This window comes from Dasypus novemcinctus, chromosome 9, assembly GCF_030445035.2.
Source record: "Dasypus novemcinctus isolate mDasNov1 chromosome 9, mDasNov1.1.hap2, whole genome shotgun sequence".
In the NCBI taxonomy this organism is placed as follows: Eukaryota; Metazoa; Chordata; class Mammalia; order Cingulata; family Dasypodidae; genus Dasypus; species Dasypus novemcinctus.
The window spans coordinates 25,283,177-25,309,205 of record NC_080681.1 but is presented as its reverse complement, the minus strand read 5'-3'; the positions used below and the strand labels follow the sequence as shown (position 1 = coordinate 25,309,205).

The window sequence follows — 26,029 nt, the reverse complement described above, 5'->3', positions numbered from 1 at the left end:
AGTTAGCCTGGGAAGCAGACTTGGCCCAATGGATAGGGCATCCATCTACCACATGGTAGGTCCACGGTTCAAACCCCAGGCCTCCTTGACCTGTGTGGAGCTGGCCAATGCGCAGTGCTGATGCACGCAAGGGGTGCCCTGCCATGCAGGGGTGTCCCCTGCGTAGGGGAGCCCCATGCACAAGGAGTGCACCCCGTAAGGAGAGCTGCCCAGCGCGAAAGAAAGTGCAGCCTGCCCAAGAATGGCGCCGCACACACGAAGAGCTGACACAGTAAGATGATGCAACAAAGCTGATAAGGATAGAAGTGGTCACAGAAGAACACACAGCAAATGGACACAGAGAGCAGACAACTGGGGGGGGAGGGGATAAAAAATAAATCTTTAAAAAAAAGTAAATTATTCATTAAACCAGAAATAAACATATAAATATTATAATATAATTAATTAACTTATTCATTCCTCCCACCCTTCATTGATTTGTTATAGTCATTATTGAATGCCTGTAAGTGCCAGACTCTAGACTAGGCAACAGGGATACAGATGTAATAGGGACACTATTTTCAAATATAATAATTCACTTTCTCATTTGCATTTCCAGTATACAAGATTTTTCTTAGTCATCTAAGACCTTCATCTGCCTCAGTAAGGGATTTGCATTTTTATAGAATGAAATATTTTTTTAAGAAGAGTTCATATTTAACATCTGACATTCAAATTAAGATTTTGCACAAGGAGACTATAGGCATTTTTGAGGGAGAAAGGATTTTCTAAATTTTTTTATCTATCATTTAACATATTAGTAGCTGGGTCTAGTGAACTAGTCCTTTATAGGGAGGAATGGAAAGCCATTCCTTCTGATCTGGAGAGATTGTGAAGATCAGACAACCTAAAGGAGTAGAGAGAGGTTGGTGAAAGAAATGAATTGATGTAATCTGATGCAAGCAAGTCAGATAGATTGAGGAGATAGACTATAAATTCCATGTAGGCAAGGATTTTTCCCTGTATTTTCCACTACTGTACCCCCAATGCCAAGAACAGACTTGGTACACAGTAATTAGCCACTAATTAATATTTGTTACATGCAGACAGGGCTTTTTTTTTTCTTTTTCAGTTTCTGGGGTTGGAGAATGAAACTGGGACCTGGTATGTGGGAAGCTGGTACTCAACCACTGAGCCACATCAGCTCCTCTAAGTTGGTTTCCTTTTGTCTGTTTGCTTGTTGCTTGTTTTTTTGTTTTTAGGCGGCACTGGAAACCAAACCGGGACCTCCTATGTGAGAAGCTGGCACTCAACCACTGAACCGGCATCTGCTCCCCTAGGCAGAGTTTTTGGTTCTGCATCCTGTTCTGACCTCTGGGTGTAAAATGATATGCTAGGCAGCCTTGTTCCAAGAAGGAGAGACCTAGCACGGTTACAAGGATAAGACTCTGGGATCAGTTACAGACGAGGCCTGGTCTTCATCCCCAGTACACATTTCAGGGAACACATCCTGGAGAGATGAGGTAACCCCCAGTAAAGCCTTACAAAGTGGATGCCTTAGGCCAGATGGAGAGTATTTGAGATAGTCAGAGGGGTCTGCAGTGACAACAGGAATTCAAGGAAGACCAAGATAGCAGGAGTGGCCTCTAGGCTCTGACCAAGCCAAGAAAGAATGACCAGGAAGCTATCAACTTCAGACATCAGTAACTTAGGCCAACAGGATAACCAAGGATAGGATTGCACAGGCATTCTTCAGGTAATGCCAGCCCCTGCACAAGTAATGACAGCTCAAAGTCAAGAGTTCAGCTCCCCCCAATGCAATAAGCTCATGTAAGATCCTGCTCCATGTGCCAGACACCATTTTAGAGAGAAATAGGGAGACAAAGCAGGGAATCAGAACAATAGAACAATTATTTCAAAGAGACATGTTTAAAAAGGATAAATGATTGGATCAGAATTGGTTTCAAAACAGATTAGAATAAAATTATCTTTGTTTTCACATGCCTACCTAGTAGTTGGGGGGACTGGTAAAGAAGATCACAACAGTTTTTAAGCATGAATAATTTTTTCTTAGTCTATCTGAGTGTAATGTGAAGAGTTTTACATTTCTGCTATCCAGGGACAGGAAACAGAGTCCCTGCCTCAAGGACTCTAGTGGGAATGAGAGAGAAGCAAAAGGGCAGTTTTCAGCCAACATGACACAAGGTATCAAAGAATACAATAAACACCAAGAGTTAAGGAACTGTTCCAATCCAACTCCTAAAGAGCATGGGCTGGGGCTGCCACAAGACCAAAGAACACACTTGCAACTGAGTCAAAAATAAGCTTTATTTGGACTTATAGACAGGAGAGAGTCTCCAGGGGTGGTGGTCCAGAGAATGAAAGTAGCATTCCACAAAGAAACAGGAAAATAAGGGGTGAGATCATGGGTTTCAGAACAAAGACACTCCATAGAGAATGAGAGCAGAGTTTCTGGCAGGGTCTCATGATGTGCACTTATGGGGTCTGGTGATTATCGCAGGAATGAAGTTTTACTGCTTGGAGGAAATTATGGTTTATGACATTGTGGCATTTGATATTATTCATGAATTCCAAAAAGAGATATTATGTTTATAAACTGGTCTGATCCTCTGAGTGTAATAACCTTTGATTGCATTAAATTCAAAGATTTTACATTTACTTGATCATGCTAAGATTAGGGCTTTGATTTGACCACATGATTAAGCATACAGTGTTGAGTCCCTGCCCCCTTGGTGGGCTGTATAAAGGGACACTCAACCAAGAACACAGAAAAAGATACACAGAGGAATAGAGAGAGCTCCACAGACATGGAAGAGGAATGAACTTTGATCCTGCACCCCAGGAAGAGAGATGAGCCATTCACCTGCTAGTCTACAGCTGACCTTGTGAGCAGCTGAGCCCAGAAAGAAATAAGCTCTCAAGCTTACAACTGAGATCAGAAGAAGCTGGGCCCACAAAGTGTTAAGAGGAAGAGGAAGGCTGAACCCTCACAGACATCACCCACCGTCTTGCTTCAACATGTGGCAAAAGCCATTTGGTGAGCAAGTACCTCTTATGGCACCTTGACTTGGGCTCTTTAGGACCTGGTAACTGTAAGTTTGTACCCCAAATAAATATCCTTTATAAAAGTCAACCGATTTCTGGTATTTAGTCAGCCAAAAGGGGTGCTGATGCTTTTGGGTTGGGTAGTGCTGGTTTGTTAAGGGGGTAGGATAGGGAGGGGTTGGACTGCCCATGGTACTGGGGAGAGGGTTGGGGGCAGGAGCAGGTGAACACTGGGGATTGGCAGGTCTGTGGTTAAAACTGCAATACTGGGAATGTTCTTTCGGCAACATGGCAGGGGAGGGTTACCGGTTTAGGGTGTTGGATGTTGGGGGCATTCAGGAGAGGGTGCACCTGGGGCAAGTTTCTAGGGAGTGTATGAGCATTCATCCTGTCTTAATAGGTTGTATCAGTGGGTGGAGACTCACATAACGAGCAGGAAAGTGTTGGACTCCCATCCTGGGGAGTCCTGCTATGTTCTCAAATAGAGAGGTGGGAGTCTCCAGAGAGCATAGGCATTGCCTAATAGGGGAGGACAGAGCAGTATGTTAAGCCTTCAGTGTTGATGGAAGTAACTAAGAATTGGAGTCACAGCTTGATGACCTGTTAATCATTGCAAATCTGTAAGGGGGAAACTAACATTCCTAACTCTTTGATTACATACATATATATGATGAAGGACTTAAGAATGGGAATACTGGGCAGAATGGAAGATTTGGGACGTTGACTCAGTCTGGCTACTTCCTGCTGTCATGGGAAGGTGAAGAGATCCCTTCTGTCCTGTCCAATGCGTTCTGATTTCTGGTATTGAAGAAGTTGGTATTGGCGTTCATGTAGCAAAAAGATGCCATTCACGTATTCCTGAGTTGCTGACTGTACGATTTGGCCTATGAATTGCATGAGAAGCTGTAAGAGACAAGGACCAAAAAGAAGCAGCAGCAAGACTATCAGTAATGGTGTTACAAGGGGTAAAAGGATTGATTTTAGGGGTGAGGAGAAGAAAGAGAGAAATGAGGGTAACCATGATTGAATTCCATAGCTGTTGTCTTGGGCCCTCTGAATGTTTTCTGTTTTTCTTTAAAGTTTTGAGATTTTTCTACCTGCCCAGTTTTGTTAATATAAAACAAGTTTCATTTATGGTTTCACAGGTGCTTAGTACATCCTTTTGGATTATGCACAGGGGTGGAGGTTTGGGGTCATCCCTTATTGGGGCAGAGGAGACCTGCCAGCACTGATGTGATTGTGGGTGTTATTTTGCTAAATGGGGCTAAAATTCCCAACTCTTTTTGATATGGTTGGGTGGCGAGGGAGAGTGGGAAGGTGTTATGGGATTCAGTTATTGTTCTCCTTTCGGCATTGAGATATTGTGGCTTCTGGCTCAGCAGTTGACACTGTATTTTTGCAGCAGGAAAAGATCATGTACATAATCATGGATGACATCTTGGGCGACTGTTTGGATAAACTGAGTTATCGCAGAGAAGATGTGTGGACCTGCTGATATGAGGAGAATGAGAGATAAAATTGTGGTAAAGATAGGAATTAACCATGAAATTTAAGGTGGGCTGTGAGGTTATTGCCTCCAGGAGTCTGAAGAGAAGGAATAGTAAGATTATATATTCAGCATTGAACATTAATGGTATTAATGTTTGCCAGTGAAATTACATGATTTCATGGGCTTATACACATAGTTTTAATGGGAACAGGAGACTTTAGATTATTAACTGTGGTTTCGTAAGTGTTTTGGGGTGATTGTTTGTTTTTCATGGATTTAAGATTCCCAACCAGCAGGGCTGCAGAGACCAGTACGGTGATCAAAATGACCTCGTTTTCCCCAGTTTGTATAGTTTGAAGCATAGCCATCAACAAATTATTATTACTTCCCCTTTTGGGCTTGGGGTAGCTGGCACTTTAACTTTTAGTTTAAACTTAGTTCATTGTTATAAGGATCTGGTTACAAGAGTTCTGTTGCAGTGTCTGCAGCACTGAAAGCATACCTGCTCTCAGAAAGGGGCCAATGTAATCCACTTGCCATCGTGCTACTGGAGTCTATGCTCTGCAAGTATGTGTCATCCAGTGAGGTAATTGTGGCAGTCATTGGAGTGAGCATGATGGACACTCATGGGTGATGTTCATGAGCTGCTGGCGAGTGACAGGCAGTTGGAACTGCTGAACTAGGCATCACAAGGTCTGGTATCCACAATATTTGCGTTTTTGGTGGAGCCACTCTGCTGCTTTTGGGTCTCAGTGGTATGGCTCTGGATCTTCGAGAGGGCATCTGCCTCAACAGTGCCAAGAGAGATGTTAGAGGAGGGACATGATAGACTGTTACCTCTCACTGCTGGCAGGTGTCCCATATGTTCTTCCACAGATTTCTTTTCCCCACAGATGGCAGCCCACAAGAGTTCATTGTTTCTGTCTTGTACTTTGGCTTCTTCTGCAATTGTGACTAAAACCCAAATGGTATTTGTTTAGAAAGTTGCCTCTGCCACAAACCCCACCCAAAACCAATACTGGTACTGGCTACATCCAATTCACAGGGCAAGTTAAGATCCAACCCCCCCTTACTACATGAGCCTGTGTTGTTGTTTTAAAAGCAGTCTGCTCGGGGCGGCAGAGGGGAGGTCATTTCCATTTACAGCTTTTTCTGATTAACACATATAATCATTTTAATATCTGAGCTAAATGAGGGACAAAGGGTTTTTATTATCCCAACAATATTATAAACTCTATTAATATGAGAAAACATTGTACTTTATCAATTACAACAGAGGGTACAGTTTTTGTTTTACTCAACTAAACACCATTTAAGAATTTGATAGACAGCCAGGACTTTGTAGCTTGTCTTAATTGTTTGCCTATCCCAGGTTCTTAAGATAAGATACCATGGTCTCTGATGCTTCTTTTAATTCTGACTGGTTAACATAATATCATCAATAGGGTTACAGCCACAGGTTTTTCCACACAGTCAAAATTCTTGCCACCAGGCCAGAACAGATGGTTGGGCTATGCACACAGCCTTGGGAAAGCACTGCAAAATCTACCATTGGCTTTTTCACATGAAGGTGAACGCAGACTGGCTTGACTGCCTAAAAAGATACTAAAGAAAGTCTTAGCAAGGTTTAAAACAAGGTGATAGTGACATAACTGGATACTAATTTTTGCAACACACTTGTAATATTTAGGACTGCTGCAGACAGCAGTGGTGTTACTTTAATTCATGATAATCTACATTACGCATTGCCCTGGCAGCTCTCAAAGGCCCCTCTTTTTCTATAACCATAGAGCTGCTTCTTTAGCAGAGGTGGGGCAAATCAGATGAACATGAACGAAAGCATCTGCTTCTTGATTTCTAGGCGAACAAGTTGTTTCTGTGACACATAAAACTTTTTAAAAAATAATTAAAACCATGATTAACAATTTCCATTCAACTTACAATATATCAGATGAACTCAGCTATTCTTTCACTTGTTCTCAAGGTGAAAGATATTTTTCAGGATTTGACTCTGAGAAGACAGACCATTATGTTTTTTTAAAAGTGATAAGATTTATTTTTTCTTAACCAACCAAGGAAATGATAGGGTTAAAGTATATGAAGCTATTTTGATAAAAAGATATTTTTCTTTTGTATACTGATTTGTCAGGAGAGGAAACTTTTTGCAAAGTTTTGCTGAAACAGACCACTGATTTGGGAAATTTTGTTATTTTAACAGAGAAAGAACAAAATTTTAACTTTGCATCAGTATACTATTTGATATTACAGCTTTTAAAACTTTATAGATAGGGAAGTGGATGTGACTGAAGCAATGAGGCTCGATCTACCCTATAGAAGGTCCAGGGTTCGATACCCAGGGCCTCCTGGTGAAAGCAAGCTGGCCTGTGTGGTGGCGGCCCACATGGAGTGCCGCCCCATGCAGGAGTGCTGGCCCACACAGGAGTGCTGGCCCACACAGAGAGCTGACACAGCAAGATGATGCAACAAAAAGAGACACAGAGGTGAGACAATAAGAGATGCAGCAGACTAGGGAGCTGAGGTGGCGCAAGAGAATGATCACCTCTCTCCCACTCCAGAAGGTCCCAGGATCAGTTCCTGAAGCCGCCGCCTAATGAGAACACAAGCAGACACAGAAGAACACACAGCATATAGACACAGAGAGCAGACAATGGGGGGGGGGGCAGGGGGATAAATAAATAAATCTTTAAAAAAAAAAAAACTTCCTAGATACACCCAGTAAATTTTACTCAACTATAACTACAAAAGTTTCTTTTTCATGAACCTTCTGCACTTTCTGTATTCATTCAGCCTGCCTAGGCAACTTTCTGGAAAGGGAGACAGAAGCTGGGGAAGGAGGCTGGAGAGTGGGAAGTAGGGCTCAAGAGTGGGTGGTATGTGGGGGAAAAGGAGCGGGAGGTATTGGCAAATGGGAGGAGGATGGAGTAAATCCATTGATGAGGCATACGGCAGCGAAGGAGGGGCATGATCAGAGAGATCTGAGTCAGAAGAAGGGTTTTCTGTGTGCAGAAGGTGGGGAGGGGCCGGGAGGGGAGGTAAGCTTCAGGACCAGAGCCTGTATGAGGAGGGGAGAAAGTTGGGGCAGAATCCAGTGATGACATGAGAAGGAGGAAGGGGAGTCAGAGAACGAGGAGGGTGGGGGTGGAGGTGATGTCCGAGGTATATATGGAGGAGGTGCAGGGGGAGCCTGATCAGCTGGATCAAAGTCAAGGCTTTCAGGGGATTTGGGGGGGGGGCAGAAAGGAGGAAGAAGAAAGCTTTTGAGGAGTTTTTGGTGTACAAGAAGAAGAGGATTGACAGAGGGAAGGGCAGATACAAAAATGAGCAAAGGCCTGAGCATAAGGAATCTCAAGTGCCTGCCGCTGCACTGGATAAAGTTATTTAAGTCTCGGAGAATGTGGGAATTAAAAGTGTGTTTTCTAACCATTGATTTTCATTATCCAGTTGGTATTGCAGCCACACAGAGGTCGAACATAAAATGAGTTTTTTGGATCTGACATCTCCTTTCGGGTGCAGCATTTTAAGTTTGTGAAGGAGACAGACCAGAGGTGTGGTTTTTGGGAGGCTGAAATTGAATTCCCCATTGTAGGGGGCCTGGGTGAGACTAAGGATCTCTAGGACAAGGGAGATTCTGAGTGATAGACGCATCCCTAAATCAGTCAGATATCTCCAAGGAAACAGGAGACTGTGCTTGGGACTAGATGTCCTGGAGCTAAAGGGTCTCTTCCCACGAGGACGTGGGCCTCCCACCTGCCATGACCCTTGGGGAACAGTGAGGATCCTGACCCAGTGCTAGGTTTTTTCTCGGGTGGACAATGGAAAAAGGAGAGAGAGACAGCAGGATCCTCCAATGGAAAGATCCTTAACTCACCCAGCTGAGATTCGATGTCCAGTGTTTGATGGGCATTTGGTAGCAGCAGGGTGGAAACTCCTCACCAATTGATCAGTCTCAACATAGTCCCAGACCTGGGTTTTCAGCACCAAATGTTAGAGAAAAAATGGTGCTCACTGGGACATAGAGACTGATCAATTGCAGGCAGGCAGGAGATTGGACTTCAGCCCACTCATGGAAGGTGGTGGATATGATTTTATACTGTACATCAGTAGGTGGGGAAAGAGTCTGGGGGAGGGGGCTAGAGTCTGAGTATAGCCTGTGGTTAATAAGGGGCTGTAAAAGTGATTTCTTTTTGTGCTTGGCTTGAGGGTAGTGGGCTAGGAGGCAGAGTATTTTTGGAAAGCAGGGTTTTGGTGGTCTGGAAGGGTTGGGTCTTAGAATGTGGAAGTCTGGAAGGGATGAGGTTCCTTATCTGTTCCATTTGCACTGTAATTTGTCTCATTCTTGGGGGGAAATATGCTGTTCTCCCCACATAGGCATCTTGCTTAATCAACCGGAATGGAATCACAGCTTAATGACCTGTTAATCATTGCAAACCTTGTAATGGGAAACTCTACATTGGGTATATGGGAATCCCCTATATATATATATATATACACACACATTTTTTTTTGCTTTTTAAAATTTATTTCCTTTTATTTTAGTTTTGTTTTCCCCTATATTCTGTACATGACTTTTCTGTAACCTAAAACATCTTTGAAGAAAAATGAAAAAAGTAAGACACTGGGAGAATAATGGAAGAAAATGTCATTATACATACAAGACAACAGATCTTACAGTGATTAAAGACATAATGTCAAAAAAAACCTTTTAAAATATTTTTTCATTATTCCAAATCTTTATTTTTAAAAAATTTTTGTATTTTATTTCTTTTTGAAACTATCATTATTATTTCTTTTTCTTAATTGTCTTTGGCTATTTTGCTGGCTTCATTTTTTAAGAAGTTTTGGATCACAAAAGGGTTATAACTACGACAGGGGAGGTTATTTGTGCCGGGTGTCAGTGATGGGGGATACAGGGGAGGAGGGTCACCTGGGCATACATATAAGGCATATAAATGTGTTCAATTGTTCATGGGGCATTGTCATGGTGGGTGGAGATTCACATAATAACCAAAAGAATAATTAATTCCCATCCTGGGGAACTCTGCCACATTCTCTAATGGGACAGCAAGAATCCCCCAAGTATAGAGGCAATGACTAGTGAAGGAGGATGGTCCATTGATGGGCCCCAAATATTGATGACTGAACTTATGAACCTTTACTCCTGAAATTGAAATTTAGCCTAATATTATAGGGTGCCTAAGAGTTATCTCTGGAAAGCCCCCTTTTTGTTCAAATGTGGCCTCTCGCTAACCTGAACTCAGCATATATATGCATTATCTTCCCGCTAACATGGGACATGACTCCTGGGGATGAGCCTCCCTGGCACCAAGGGATTACTACCTAGCACCAACTAGCAATGCAACTGGAAAAAGACCTTGACCAAAAGGGGGAAAAGGTAAAGACAAATGAGTTTATATGGCTAAGAGACTTCAAAGTGAGTTAGAAGGTCTTTCCAGAGGCTGCACTCATGCTTGTCTCAGCAGGATCTCATTGACTGCCAAAGTAAATACTACCTCAAATAGTGGGACTTGTGAGGGCTCTGGAAACATCCAGACACTATAGTCAGTATAGATAGCTCTGGAGTTTGATGCCTCGCCAGTGGGCCCTACTTTGGAATTTATGTTCCCCCATGTGACACAGTTGGACTCAGTTGTGGTTTCCCTAAATATGGCTCCTCTGACCCTTCTATATGAACCTTTAATTAGTACTAGGGTTGATAGGTATATGTCCAAGAGACTAAAATCTGTGCCAGTTGGGCCATGAATCTCAACAGAGTTGCAACACCTACTCTTCAGTTCATTCAACTTACCCAGGACAACTAACAAGGAGATGATGATGTACAATGACTGTAATGGTTAGGCTCATGTGTCAACTCAGCAAGGTAACTGTGCTCAGTTGTTTGGTCAAACAAGCAATGGGCCAAATGTAATACAAGGACATTTATGGACTTTAGTCACCAGTGAGTTTACTGGATAGATAGCTGATTACATCTACAACAATCAGAGATATTGCCATCAGCAGTAAGTGATGCTTTATCCAATCCAGTTAAATGCCTTAAAAGGGAAAGTGATTTCAGCATTCAGAGAGAATTTCCCAGTTCATCTCTGGACAGCCAACATCTCCCAGAAACTCATCAAGGACCTTCATTGGACTTTCATTGGAGCCCCTAGTTTGCAGCCTGCCTGTGGAATGGAACCTTGACTTGTGCATCCCCATGGTCATGTGAGAGACTCTTATAAAATCTCATATTATTGACAGATATCTTCTGTTGATTCTATTTCCCTAGAGAACCCTGACTAATACAATGACGATCCCAAGGAACCGAGAGTCTACAACTGCAAGCAAGAGAGTCCCATCCATCTGCCCCATGGATCAAACCTCCTCTCAATTAGAGATAGAGTGGGGATCATCATCTCAGAATCCTCAGGATTGGGGAATGAAATGTGGACTAAAGTAGACTTACTGGTATCTTACTATAGACTTATCGCGATTCTAGCAATGGAAGAAATTATATTATTGATGCGGAAGCAGTGGCCACTGGAGGTTCTGAGGGCATGGAGAGGGAAAAATGGGTGAAATATGGGGGCATTTTCGGGACTTGGTAATTGTCTTGAATGACATTACAATGACAGATACAGGCCATTACATTTGCCATAACCTACAAAATTGTGAGAAAGTATACTCCAGGCAAGTGGCAATGCCCAAAATGATTTCATCAATTTTAACAAATATACCACACTTATGAAGGATGTTGTTAATGTGGGAAAATGTGGGAGGTGTAGGGAGCAGGGCATATGGGAATCCCTATATTTTTATGTAAAAGGTATATTTTTAAAAAAACAAGAACAGGCTGTTATACACAATAAACAATTTCCAATCTTGAAAAAAAACACCTAATGCAACAGGGCAGCAGATGTGGCTCAAGCAGCTGGGCACCCAGCTACCACATAGGAGATCCCTGATTCAGTTCCTGGTGCCTCCAAAAAAGATGAGCACACAATCAACAGACACAGAGAGCACAAACAATGGGTCGGTGGGGGGGGAATAAATTTAAAAAATTTTTTTAAATCTTAAAAAAAAAAACTAAAGGAACATTTGTTTGTTTCAAAGAATGCTTTCTTTATGATGTACTACCTACTCCCTTTTTGAAAAATCTTTCTCTGGCTGCTCATACCCCTCATCATTATATTTAGGTCTTCCTACTGCCAATCTATTTCTTTTCCTATTTTCCCTTTTTCTTCTACTGACTATATCTGGATATTTCAAGAAAGTGCAGAACAAATTGTTCAATGTGGAAGGGATTTTAGAAATATAATTTCAAATTTTACAAAATAATATCACTAATAATGTTAGTATACACCACTACAAAATAAAATACACAGAAAATACGGAAGAATATAGCAGTCAAATAAGGCAGCCCAGTCCACTAGAGACCCAGAAGATCCCAGGATTAGGACCTAACTATAATTCCTTTTTTTTTTTCAGAACCTATACACACATTTATACAAATCTGGAGAAAGCCCCCGACTACAGTCTTGCCTCACTACTACCAAGTACATTAACATCAATATTTCATAAAGCACTTGAGTCACTGCTAAAGAGCTGAAATTATCATCAGATGTTTGTCAAGGAGATTCTTATACTGACAACTATGGCATGAGATTATTGTGTATATATAGATCACTGCCATGCAGGGAACAGGCACATGATAAATATTTACTGAAGGGGAGCAGATGTAGCTCAAGTGGTTTGAGTGTCTGCTTCCATGTACAAGGTACTGGGTTGAATCCCTGGTACCTTCTAAAAATATATATATTTTTTTTCACTGAAAAGAAGACTACACATGACACCACTGTAGACCCAGATTGCAAATTCAACGGCATCCTAAGAACTTCATAAATAGCATACCAGTGTGACCTTTCCTTTTTTAAAAAGGACACTGTGTGGTTGTAAAATTAATCTTAGAGGCACATCATATTAAATAATAATGTTTCCATTACTTATTCTTCAATTTCTTTCACAATCTGCAATCTCCAAAATTAAGGTAACTTGGATCAACAAACCTCTTTAGAAATTCAAGCATTTGTGTAAGCTAATAACTCAACCCTAAAGGAATTAATTTGATCAATCTGATTTTCTCCTTAAGCTAAAATATTGGGCACTAAAGTGAATGTGAGTTTTGCTAAAGAAGGGACAGCAGGAACAACTGGTCTGGGAGCCCTAGACAATAGCGATCCACAGAAGGTGGGCAGTGTTAAGAGACAGTCACAGGAAAGATTGAAAGTAGAAGGAGGTACAGAAAGGAGGCCTGAAGAAAAACAGAAATGTAAACCCTGTTTCACAATACGGTCTAGGACCCACACTGGTAACATTTTTACTTACAAAAGCACTTAGTATATATCAGACACAATTCTAAGCCTTCATTTAAATAAGAGTATCTACTGGTTTTTGTACGCATTTTACAATTGGAGAAAACAAAGTACAGAGTTTAAAGTACCTTCAGAAGGTTAACCACCAGTTAGTGGCACAGTTGGGATTCAAACCCAGGCACTATCACCCAATAATGATTCATGATTTTACACTGCATACACTCTAAAGGAGTGGCTTTCAAACTTGTTTTTTTTCTCTATTTTTTTTAAGATTTATTTATTTATTTCCCCTCCGTCCCCCCCCCAGTTGTCTGTTCTCTGTGTCAATTTGCTGCATCTTCTTTTGTTCACTTCTGTTGTTGTCAGCGGCACGGGAATCTGTGTTTCTTTTTGTTGTGTCACTGTTGTTATCAGCTCTCTGTGTGTGTGGCACCACTCCTGGGCAGGCTGCACTTTCTTTCGCACTGGGCAGTTCTCCTTACGGGGTGCACTCCTTGCGTGTGGGGCTCCCCTACGCGGGGGACACCCCTGCGTGGCATGGCATCCTTGCGTGCACCAGCACTGAGCATGGGCCAGCTCCACACTGGTTAAGGAGGCCCTGGGGTTTGAACCGCGGACCTCCCATGTGGTAGACGGATGCCCTAACCACTGGGCCAAGTCCACTTCCCTCTATTTTTTTTTTTAATGTTACATTCAAAAAATATAAGAGGGCCCCATATACCCCCTCCATCCCCAACACCTCACTCCTCCCACATCCACAACCTCTTTCATCATCGTGGAACATTCACTGCATTTGGTGAATACATTTGGAGCACTGCTGTACCACATGGATAATGATTTACATTGTAGTTTACACTCTCCCCGAGTCCACCCAGTGGGCCATGGCAGGACATACAATATCCAGCATCATTCCTTGCAGTACCACCCAGGACTCTTGTTTTTAACAATGACTCCCACTAGGAATGCATGAACCAACAGATTAAAAGATAGTGCAAGGCTTATCCATTGCACTGTGGATATGCTGAACCCTGTGATTTCCCCAAATGTGGGAAACTCAACTGCATAATTTGTGGTAGTGGGGGACTGCATTCATGCTCTCCCCTGGAAAAAATAAATAAATGTATAACAGAAACAGAAGTTTCATGAAATAATACTTTTACCAGATTGCAATGCATTCGGATCTTTTCTATTTTCAAAAATGTTTTACAACCCTGTAGTTATAAGCCACAATTTGAATAACACTGCTCTAGAGACCAGAGCTACAAATGCTACCCCAGTATCTCCACTTGGATGTTTGACAGTTATCTCAAATTTAACATTCCAAAATAAAACTCCTGATTTTCACTCTCCAGTCCTGCTCCTTCTCTTTTCTTTCTCTTCTAGTAAATGGCAACTTTTTCCTGCACTTTCCATATGGTGGACACTTGAAATGTACTGGAAGTGTAAAATAAACACCAGATTTCAAAGACTTAGTATGAAAATAACAATGTAAAGTATCTCAGTAACTTTTTATATTGCTCATATGTTGAAATAATGCTTTGGATATATTGGGTTAAGTAAGATATTATTTAAATTATATTATAAATTAGATATATATAATTATGTATTTTAAATCTATACTAAAAATAACTATATGTATATAATTTTAACATTATGTTATATATATTAATTATATTAACCAATACAATTATATAATAAAGTTAGTATTGCATAATATTAAAATTAATTTCACGTGTTTTTTTTTTACTTTTTTAATGTGGCTACTTGAAAATTTAAAATTACCTATGTGGCTCACATTATTTTTCTATTGGACAGTGCTGTTCTGGTAGCTCACGCCAAAAGCTTGGGATGATCCTGACTTCTTTCTCTCTACCAGCAAATCCTGCAGACATACCTTCAAAATATAGCCAGAATTCAACAACTTCTCACCACCTTTACCGTTATCCCGTCTTTCTACACACACACACACACACACACACACACACACACACACACAATCACTGTCATCTCTTGCTTGGATAACTGAAATACTTGTAGCCTCCAAACTGGTTTCCTTGTTTTCCTTTCCATACCGTTTATTCAGCTATTCTCCATGCAGTTGCAGAGTGATCCTTTTTAAAGGTCAATCAGATTATGTCATTCTACTGTTCAAATTACTCCAAGTACTCCCTTTCTTACTCGGAATAAAAGCCCAAGTCCTTGTAATGGTCTTCAAAGCCTTGGTCTGCCAGCCCCACCCCATCTGTATGTCCAAATCTCTTGCTGTAGCCAAGAACTAACTGATTATGCTTACTAACCTTACGTACAGAAGAACACTGAACTGTAATCCAGGTGCCTTCCCTTGCAATTGCCAAGGAATAGATCATCTTGTGATCCTGTGCCTACCTGCTTACCCAGCTTTTCTTAACTTGGTGTTATGACCCTGCCAACAACCCCGCATGTGTATGAATGAGGAAATCTAAGTCATCCCACGCCAGTTCTGGTTTTTCTTCTCCCAGATAAAACCAGATTCAGTCAGAATTGGCCGTTTAGACATGCGCAGAAACAGAGAGCGCCAACCTATAGTAAACTATACCTCATTAAAATCAGAGGTTGTGAACAGGCAGGTCCTTTATTTTAGAGACGGGGAAATCAAGGCTCAGAGAACTTAAGAAGGGACTTGGACCAAGTAAAAACAAAACAAACAAAAACCCAAAATGTGTCGTGGTTGAAAAGGCTCCAAAAGCCAGGCGGCCTCCTTCCCACCATTCGACCCTTCCACTAAACGTCCCTGCTCACTGAAGGTCAACCCAGCTCGCAGGTCTTCCACTGGAGGATTTTAATGTTCAGCCGCGAGCATTCAGGTACTTAAGGTGGGTGCTCCCTAGCCGCGAAAATTTCTTTGCGGCAGACGGAACACAGGGAGCTCGCCCGGGGTCGCAGCCCTGCCTCAGCAGAAAGTCGCCGCCTTCCCGCTCTCGCGAGACTGCAGGTCTACGAGCAGGTCCGGAGCCTGCCGGAAGTGGGCGAGGGACGTGTCCGCTTGCACCGTGGGCGTGTGCGCGCGCGGCTCCTGGGGAAGAGCGTCTCCTCGGGGACCGGCGGGAGGCGGGCCCGAGAAGAAGCTCCCCAGCACTTCCGCACCCGCCTCGGCTCGGGCTTCACTCCTCCCACTCCCGGCCGCCGCCGCCCCTCCTTTGCCTTTCATGGTGCCCGCCCCTCCCCAGGTTGGGGCTTGTGTCGGCAGCTGGGCAGCTGCCTTTCCCCTTGTGCTCTCCTGCCTTTCCTCTCCCCTCCCCCGCCCCAGCCCGGGTGTCGCGGGTCCAGCAATGTTCCTGCGGCCGCACGTGTAACTGCTTGCTGTGAGTGCTAGGAATGCCGCTGGCCTCTCCGGGAAATGCGTTCTTTCTATCTATAGCTCTCGCTGTACATCCTAGGTCTGCGACAACTATTCCAGGGACAACAACTGCTGTACTCTGTTCTCATCTCCCCATTGGTGGCTTCCGACCCGAATTTGGGAATGGGGAGATCTCCCACCTGTTATCTTTGAGCAGACTAATCTCTTGTAAGCAGAAGTGCCTTTTGGCGTCTTGAAAGCCTTTTGGCTTGGGGTTGGGACTACCCCTTTCCACCCCCGCAACTGCAGGCTTTCTCTACGTATTGCTTTTCTCTGAGAATGCTTTGGTTGTTTTATTGTAAGAATCTATGATACAGTATTTTTGCTTCGATCTTACTCATTTTGCTCGAAGGGAGGAAACAACTATTAATTTTGCCGTTTCTGATCTTATTTAAAAGATCCATTCTTTCTCATTGCTCTACTAGGGTTAAAATACATTTAGAACATGTAAGTGCAGCTGTCAGCTCAGGAGAGTTTAAGGTAACAGTTATTTTCTTTATCTTAATCACTTTTTGTTTCATAGGGGTAACCCAATTGATTTCGGAGTTCTTTTAATTCTTCTGAAAGATTTCAAATCCTCTAGAAGCCAAAATGGGACACAGTAAACAGATTCGAATTTTACTTCTGAACGAAATGGAAAAGCTCGAAAAGACCCTCTTCAGACTTGAACAAGGTCAGTAGCAAGTTGTTTGATTAGTTTGGTTTGTGTCTTTAAATTTTTAATTTACTGTCTTTATTACATTTTAAAAAGAACTTTGAGATTTAGTATAGCTTCCAAGGGCCTTTCTAAAATTGATGTATGCAAACAGTTAACCTCACATGCTCACTTTCCTGAACCCTCAAATTCGTGAAATTGATTACAACAGAAAGTATAGTAAACTATTGCCTGTAGAAGGTCAAAGCTGAATATATTTTTTCAAAACAAAATGTTAAATAACTGATCAGGTTATGCTGAAAATATTTGAACTGTGATTTAAAAAGGCCAAATTGTATTTCTTTAAGGTAAATTAAATAGAGGCTTTATTTCTTTAGACTTTATAAAGTAATTTTTCAATATTGAAAAACATTTCACATTTTACGTTAATATATCTTGTAAAATAGTTTAACGTATGAAAAAAATCCAATTTTCTGTATTACTGTACCAAATGCCATTGATAGTCTTAAACACTTAGAAGGAATTTTTCTTATTTCCCCCATATTTCAATAGTTATTTTTTGGAGGAAAAAATCATCCATCAAATGTGTTACTACTACCCCCATGCCAAATCCTCATTTTCCAACTTCATTTGGCATTTAAAATCATGTAGTACTAACTCCAGTTTTGGTTTTTCTGACTCTGCACTTTTCTGGGTTTGAATGTTTTTTTTTTTTCCTTCCTCTTGAGTACACCTGTCAACTTGGCAGTTCATGTCTCTTGCTGGGCTCTCTTCCTTCTGCTTGTTAATTTGTGGGCATCCACTAGGCGTCCTTTCTTTTTCTGTTTTAATGCCCTCAAAAGAATTATATATTCTTGTGGTCTCAGCTGTTAACCTGTACTGATGAAAATGGACCTTGAAATATGCTTTCTTCTTGAAAGCCTGAGAATGTAACGGCAAGGGTAGGAAACCAGAATTCTGAAGACATCAGTGCCAGTCCTGGCTTGCTGCTAACAAACTGTTCGGCTCTGGGCAAGTCACATTAATTCTGGGCATAAATTTCTTTATTTGTGAAATGAAGGTAGTAATTCCTGCTTTTCTACCTTACTGAGTTGTTGAGGATTAAATATTAATAATAGATGGCTTTATAGTGTTAAAGCCCAAGTAAATATAAGGCAGTGATAAATCATTCTCTCTAATCCAGCTCTGGGTTCTTGGTTTCATCCCAGTATTGTGCTACAGAATATCTTACAGTATATGTTTATAATATGCCCAAAACTGGATTCTGTGATTGTTTTTTTTTTCCTTTTGGTTATTTTTTTTATATAAATTTTTTACTTATTTTTAAAAGATACATAGGGAAACGGACTTGGCCCAGTGGTTAGGGCATCCATCTACCACATGGGAGGTCCGCAGTTCAAACCCCGGGCCTCCTTGACCCGTGTGGAGCTGGCCCATGCGCAGTGCTGATGCACTCAAGGAGTGCCGGCGCCACACATGGGTGTCCCCCGCGTAGGGGAGCCCCACGTGCAAGGAGTGCACCCGTAAGGAGAGCTGCCCAGCGCGAAAGAAAGTGCAGCCTGCCCAGGAATGGCGCCGCCCACACTTTCCCGTGCTGCTGACAACAATAGAAGCAGACAAAGAAACAAGACGCAGCAAATAGACACAGAGAACAGACAACCAGGGGAGGGGGAGGAATTAAATAAATAAATAAATCTTTTAAAAAAAAATACGTAGATCACACAAACACACAAAATGTTACATTAAAAAATATAGATTCTCATATGCCCTGTTATCGCTTCTTATTTCCTCCCTATTTCCAAACCTCCTTTATTTTCCAGCATCCCTGTTTATATTAATGATATCCCTATTTTCCTAGTTTCCCAAATTAAAAACCTTATTTCTTCTTTGATAATTTTGTCTCTTTAACTTCATTCTCTCATTAAACACTGATTTCTAAATGTCTCTGCTTGCCTGTCTCTCTCTTTCTTCTCTAGCATCTTCCAGAATAAGTTACTTATGCAGTGCCATCTCTTTTATTAATTGGTGTCTATAAAGTTAAATCTAAATACCTCTGCCTAGCTTTCAAGGCATTCTATAATGGGACTTCATCTTCCCTAGCCAAGATTTTATCTCATTGTTCCCCATCATTTAGTGATCTGTAACCTTACATACTTAATTTCCCTCTCATTCCCTCCCCAATGATTTTCCTCATGCTGATCCTTATATCTCTGCTCCCTGCCAGATTATTCTATATCTGTATTTTTATTGTCATTCATTGTCTTGCTTACCATCCTAAAATTCCACCTCCTCCATTAAGTCTTTCCAGAATTTTTTATTGATACCTCCTTTTTCATGTCCATTTACACCATGAGTGGAGAACAGTTCAATGCTGGACACTGAAGCAATGTCTAAAAGTTTATTAGCTTTGTAGATTTGAACTAAATTTTAACATCTGTGAGGACAAGGACGGTCTTAAAAGGTAGTGTTTAAAATATTTGCTAGTTGATTACTAAAACTCCAATTAAAACTAGGAAAAATTAGAAATTCAGCTCATCTGTGTGAAGAGGGACCCAAGGGTTTTTGGAAAAAAGTAATGTGATTGATTCTATAACTCTAGTTAAAACCAGTAAACTTGGCCCAATGATATAAATGGGAACTTGTGAAAAAAATTTTGCATAATAATGTATATCATGTTACTTTAGAAGATAATTTATAATGGAAAGATGAAGGAAAGTGACATTGGAGACAGAAAATGAATGAATGGTTATTTTAAAAAAACATGTCCATTTAAAGTTAAGGGTTTAACAATAGCAGAATGGAAAAAGAGGGGACAGAATATGAATCATTTTAGAGTTCATAGAATTTGGTGACCAACTAAATGTGAAGAAAAACTCAAGACAGTTTTTGGTTCTTTCCTATTTAATTGGTTACCACATCCTCCTTCAGTCTTTTTTCCTTTTTTCTTCAAGAAAGTCATCCTCCTCCTTTTTAAGCTAATATTTCTATATGATATGGATTCTTCTACTGTTATATGTACAGTACATAAATAACTATAATTTCTAGCCACACCAGAGTCTTTTCCTTATTCCCTATCTCATTTAGGGCAGAATAATAAACAAAATCAGTATTCCCCAACTCAGCAATTATCTGGCTTTTATATACATTGTTCAGATTTACAGTTTTTACTTTTTTTGTTTAAAGAAAATGTTTGTATAATAAAGGTTCCTTGCTTTGGAACTTGAGTTTATATAAATTGAATGGAGAGAAGAAGATAGGAAAATTTAGTTTACAATAATCATTTAAATCACTCGTCTTACTGGTAGCTTACCAGAGGAATGTAGCTAATCTGAAAAAAGTATTCCTAGTTTTAGTATGAGGAATGAGATAGCCACACCATGTGCTGCTATGGCCCAAGCTAATTTTAACAAACTGAGTGATTAATTATGGAATCTGACAGAGTCTATGTATTCTGATATTTCATTTACTGTATATAAAAATTGCAAATTCTGGGAAGCAGATTTGGCCGAATGGATAGGGTGTCCACCTACCACATAGGAGGTCCAAGGTTCAAACCCAGGGCCTCCTGACCCGTGTGATGAGCTGGCCCATGCTCAGTGCTGATGCGTGCAAGGAATGCCGTGCCACGCACGGATGTCTCCTCTGTAGGGGAGCCCCACACGAGGGAGTGTGCCATGTAAGGAGAGCTGCCCAACGTGAAAAAAGTGCAGCCTGCCCAGGAGTGGCGGCACAAACACAAAGAGCTGATGCAGCAAGATGACACAACAAAACGAGACACAGATTCCTGGTGCCCCTGATAAGAATACAAGTGGGCACGGAAGAACACACAGCGAATGGACACAGAGAGCAGACAACTGGGGGCGGGAAGGGAAGGGAAATAAATTTTTTAAAAAATAAATCTTTAAAAAGAAAATTGCTAATTCAGTGACCTCGATTGGCAGTCTACAGAGAGATTACATACACTAGGGGATGTGCGCTGATCTGTTGGTAGTCAGAGAATACAGGAATCTTTTTATCTACATCTGTATCTATCCGCATAAATATCTCTATTATATATATGTACTTTTTTACTTTAAAAAAGTAGTACAATTTTGTTACTATATAAATTGACACTGATGCTCTCAGTTTGTATGCCTTATGAATTATAAACGAAAAAGATACATTCTGAAGGAAGAGTGGAAGTTATAGGTCCAGAAGGGGTTGACAGTCATGCCTTACTTGTTTGTTAGCAGTGTGTTGCCATGAAATGCAGTTTTATCTAAGCCAGGTTAATTAGACATGTAGGTTATAGTTTCTTAAATAGTACAGTCTGTCCAATACTCTGTAACAAGAGGTAGACAGACCATGAGCATCTCTTTTTACCTCATAAAAGTTGTCAAACTTAAAGATGAATTCTGAAAGTACTTGAGATTTTCTGCCCTTTTCAGGGATGAAAAGTGGCTTTTGGTAGTATGATTCATGGACATATAGATGACTCTTTAAGGTAAACATGAATGAGAAAGTTAACTGCTTTTTGAAAGAAATTGAGTTATAGAGCAGAAGTTGGCAAATCATTTCTGTATGCAGCAATTATTTTTGGCACTGTAGGCCACACAGTCTCTATTGGAACTACTCAACTTGGCTGCTGTAGCATGAAAGCAACCACAGCATGGTTGTATTCCCATAAAACTTTATTTACTAAAACAGATAGTGGAATGGATGTACTTTGCCAACCCTTGTTATAGCGATAGAATTTCGAGTATAGAGTTTTATAAATGTTTTCATCATGTAAATGTTACCACTTAAATTAATATTTGCCCACTCTAAAAAGTTGGCAACAGAATTTTCTATTCTTTAAAATTTTCCAAATGATTTCAATGTGTTTTCAAATCACCTGTTTAATATATAAACTTAGAGCGTCTCATCTTCTGATAAGATGTCAGAAAAATGTATGGCTATCAGGGAAATACAAATTTACTAGCCACATGTCAACAAATCTTTACAAAATTGATGAGTGGGATTGAAAAACTAATGCCATGATTTAGTAAGTATATCCACCAAGAACTTCTTCCATTTGGATATGGGTATCTTTGTGAAGGATTCTTTCTGGCTCTGAAACCAATAAAACCAAATATCAAAAACAAATTTGAATCTTTGATTTGCTTTATCAGAAATATTAAACCAAGACTTTAAAAATATGAAATTCATTCAGTCACATTGCTCTCACTGGCAGATAATATTAATTTCCAGTGAGATGATCATATATGTATGTTATATAAATACATAAATTTGTACTTTGGGAATGCTTTCAATGTTTTTTTTGTATGGAAACCACTGTTTTAGAAATTTGGGATTAGTTTTAACCTTTGTACTACATGTTCCCTGAAGTCTTGTGTAATTATAAAAACAATATTTGTATAAACTTAGCAGGGGACAGGTTGTTTAAATATGCTCCAGCAGCTAGTCTCATGTTTGTACTTCTGATGATTAATTTAAACATTCTTGTAAAGATGTAGGTATTTAATATTCTCATAATCACTAAATATTTTACTTCATATTTTAGGGCAATTGCCTCTCAGTCAGTACTTTTATAGTTATTGCTCCAATTTAAAAATGATGTTGCCCCCATTATAATATGAAAGAAATGTATAAAAAGACTTTTTTCTATTTTTTGTGTTTAGACAAAATTGAATTATATGATCTAAACAATTTTGAAACCAGCTTTTCTTTTTCTGCTTGTTGTATTATGTTGTGTGTGTGTATTATACCACTCTGCTTGCTGCCATCTTTCAACCATACCTTTTTTTTTTTTAAGATTTATTTATTTCTGTCCTCTTCCACCCCCCAACCCCTGTTGTCTGCTCTTGTGTCCATTTGCTGTGTGTTCTTCTGTGTCTGCTTCCATTCTCAGTGGCACCAAGAATCTGTATCTCTTTTGTTCTTCCTTTTTTTTTTTTAGATTTTTAAAATTTTTTATTTATTTCTCTTCCCATCCCCCCCACCCATTGTCTGCTCTCTGTGTCCATTCGCTGCGTGTTCTTCTGTGTCCACTTATATTCTTTTCAGCAGCACCAGCAATCTGTGTCTCTTTTTGTTGCATCATCTTACTGTGTCAGCTCTCCGTGTGTGCAGCTCCACTCCTGAGTGGGCTGTGCTTTTTTGCATGGGGCAGCTCTCCTCGTGGGGCACACTCCTTGCGCATGGGGCTACCCTACGTGGGGGGTGCCCCTGCATGGCATGGCACTCCTTGTATGCAGCAGCAGTGCGTGCGGGCCAGCTCACTGTATGGGCCAGGAGGCCCTGGGTTCAAACCCTGGACCTCCTGTATGGTAGACAGACACTCTTATCAGTTGAGCCACATCTGCTTCCCATACCTTTTTTGCAGAAGGATCTCAAAATATCTCCAAGGATGAATAAAATACAACAAACAGAATAAGTTAAGAGTAACCATATTAATAAATACCTTTTGATAATATAATTTATAATGACTTTATAATAGTCCAGCTTGTAATTGCACCATAATTTACTTATTATTTAGGTTGTTGTCCGTTTATTAAGTAAGACTGTAATGAACATCCTTGTAAATAATCTATGTTAACATCACTGAGTATTTCTTCAAAAAACCTCTGTATGAAATTACTGTGTCAGAAAATATAAACTTCATTAATGCTCTTATGTATTAGTGCCAAATTGTTAGAAATATTTATCCATGTTGTTACTTGGAAAAGATTCACTGTTCAGTGAGAGAATTAAAAGTGAGTACCTAGCTGCACAAACTAGATTGCTGAGCACACCAGAGGCTCCATTCCTGCCCCTAGGAGGGGAAGAGATGGGGCCAGTGCTTCATCAGTCTACCTGGGCAACTGAGGTCAGTGTTGACTCACTCAGCTTAATTTGCTGCTCACATCTGGATTTCCATCCCTGCCCCAGGCAGGGGAAGAAGGGGCATGGAGCTTCATCAGTCTCTCTGGGTAACTACAAATGGCCTTGGCCTCCACGGCTTGGATTATTGCACATGGCTGCCACTCTGTCCCTACCACTGGTGGGGGAGAGAGTTGGGAGAAGCTTCATTGGTTCCTGGGGCAACAGGGGCAGCTTCAGCCTCCATGACTGACAGTACCAGCTGCATCCTCGGCTCCAGTTCTGCAACCAGCAAGGGAGAAAGGGCAAGAAACAGATGAAAAAGAGCTGAAAAAAAGTTCAGATTGGCTAAACACAAGCCACTATAAAGTTCCAAAATAAGCTAAGCAAGTATCAAAAAGGGGCTGTAGTGCAAAGTCAAACAAGTAGAAAGCCCTAAACTAAACAGAAAAAAGTGGACAAGAATAAGTACATCTAGTAAATCAGATACCGAGATACCAAAAAAATTTATGGTCCATACCAAGAAACAGGAAGATATGGTCCAGTTAAAGGAACAAGTAAGCCTCCAGATAACATAAAGGAGTTGAGACTCCTTACTAATTATAGACGTTCAAACAAATCTCTGTAATAAATTCAGTGAGATGGCTAAAGAGCATCAAGAAGATACTGAGTGAGCACAAAGAAGAGTTTGAAGGCCTAAACTGAAAAATAGCAGATCTTATGGGAATGAAAGTCACAATAAATGAAATTAAAAATACACTGGAGGCATATAACAGCAGATTTGAAGAGGTAGAAGAATCAGTGAGCTTAAAGGCAGAGCCTCTGAAAGTGAACATACAAAAGAACAGATAAAGAAAAGAATGGGAAAAAATTAAACAGGGTCTTCGTGAACTAATTGACAGCAAGAGACATGCAAACGTATGTATCATGGGCATCCCCAAAGGAAAAGAGAAGGCAAAAGAGGAAGAAGGAGTATTTGAGGAAATAATGATAGAAAATTTTCCAACCCTATTGAAGGACATAGATACCTCTGGCCAAGAAGCACAATGTACTCCTATGCTAGTAATAATCACAGTTAGTGGTAATAGTCTGATCATGTTCTTTCATAATCTGTAACAAATGTTCTACAACAGAAGTTTTGGTGAGGGGGAGTAATGTACAGGAATTATGCATAATATGAGTGATTGTTTTGTTAACTCACAACTTCTCTAATAAAAAAAGGAAAAAAAGTCCCTGGAATTTTGCATAGTTGGATAACTTTTTTTTTGCTTGCTAAAGCCATTGACTATTAATAAATTTATATTCATATTTTAGTCCAATCCAGTAATATGATTAGTACTTACCAATAGATTATGTTTTCTTTCCAGAAATGCCTAGATCTTCCATTCCCTCATACTGTCCATATTGCAGTATGCAAAATAGACCATTCATGTTTCTCTAGGCAAATATTAGAAGTATTTGCTTGGATTATAGTAAAGTAGAAGGGGCCAGCATTCTCTTTTAATGTATTTTATTTGAATCCTATGTTCATAGAGATAGCATTACCCAATGTTAATACTGTACTGTAAAAGAATTTATCACCTGTCAGACATCACTGCGAGAGATTTACTTCCACCAGAGAGCAACTTTAGACATTGCTGGTTCAGGCTTTACCTTGAACCAAAATGACTTTATTTGATAATGAGGAAGAAAAGAAAGCCAGAATTTTAATTATGTGTATGATTAGGCCCAAGTATTGATTTAAAAGTGAGGGCTGTTCTATCTGGAACCAGATAGCCTCTTTTATATCTCTCTGCTCCTGTTTTTGTTATTGTGTTGGTTGAGGCAACTGTATTTAAGGAAAAGAGCATTTCATTTCCTCTCTCAAGTCAGTTTGTTCAACTATTGAGAATCAGTGATCTCTAAAATCTACTTAAATCTATAGATTATCTGAAGAAACACATACGTAAAAAGAACAGCCTCCATCCCTATTCACAGGTATTGTCTTCATCTTTTACTATGTAGGTGGCAATTGGTAATGATTTGTTTCTTTATTGTAATCATGTTGAAATCTCTATATTTCATATATTAAATGTCTATAATTCATATATTAAATCTCTGTAATTGTAAATTTGACTATTTCTCCTTATGTTTCTATCAGTTTTCATTTGATGTATCTGAGCCTAGAAACATCCATTTCTCCAAGGAGCCCTGATTCCTTGTATTGAAATCAAAGAATGGAATTTGGAAACCAAGAT

At 40.2% G+C, this 26,029-nt stretch overlaps 1 protein-coding gene and 1 pseudogene across 4 annotated transcripts in view; both read left to right on the top strand.

Moving 5' to 3' along the window:
- Positions 1-13,870: 13,870 nt before the first annotated feature.
- Positions 13,871-14,025, top strand: LOC111758707 (U1 spliceosomal RNA; annotated as a pseudogene).
- Positions 14,026-15,908: 1,883 nt separating this feature from the next.
- Positions 15,909-26,029, top strand: part of AGL (amylo-alpha-1,6-glucosidase and 4-alpha-glucanotransferase) — a 94,410-nt gene continuing 84,289 nt past the window's right edge. The window contains exons 1-2 of one of the 4 annotated variants that reach the window (XM_058303131.2): positions 15,909-16,262; positions 16,821-16,970. In XM_058303131.2, coding sequence (XP_058159114.1) covers positions 16,889-16,970 — 82 coding nt within the window. In that variant the 5' untranslated portion in view covers positions 15,909-16,262; positions 16,821-16,888. Of the gene's footprint in view, positions 16,745-16,820; positions 16,971-26,029 lie in introns of all 4 variants that reach the window. The other 3 variants (XM_058303133.1, XM_058303132.1, XM_058303130.2) reach the window with 3 other exon arrangements.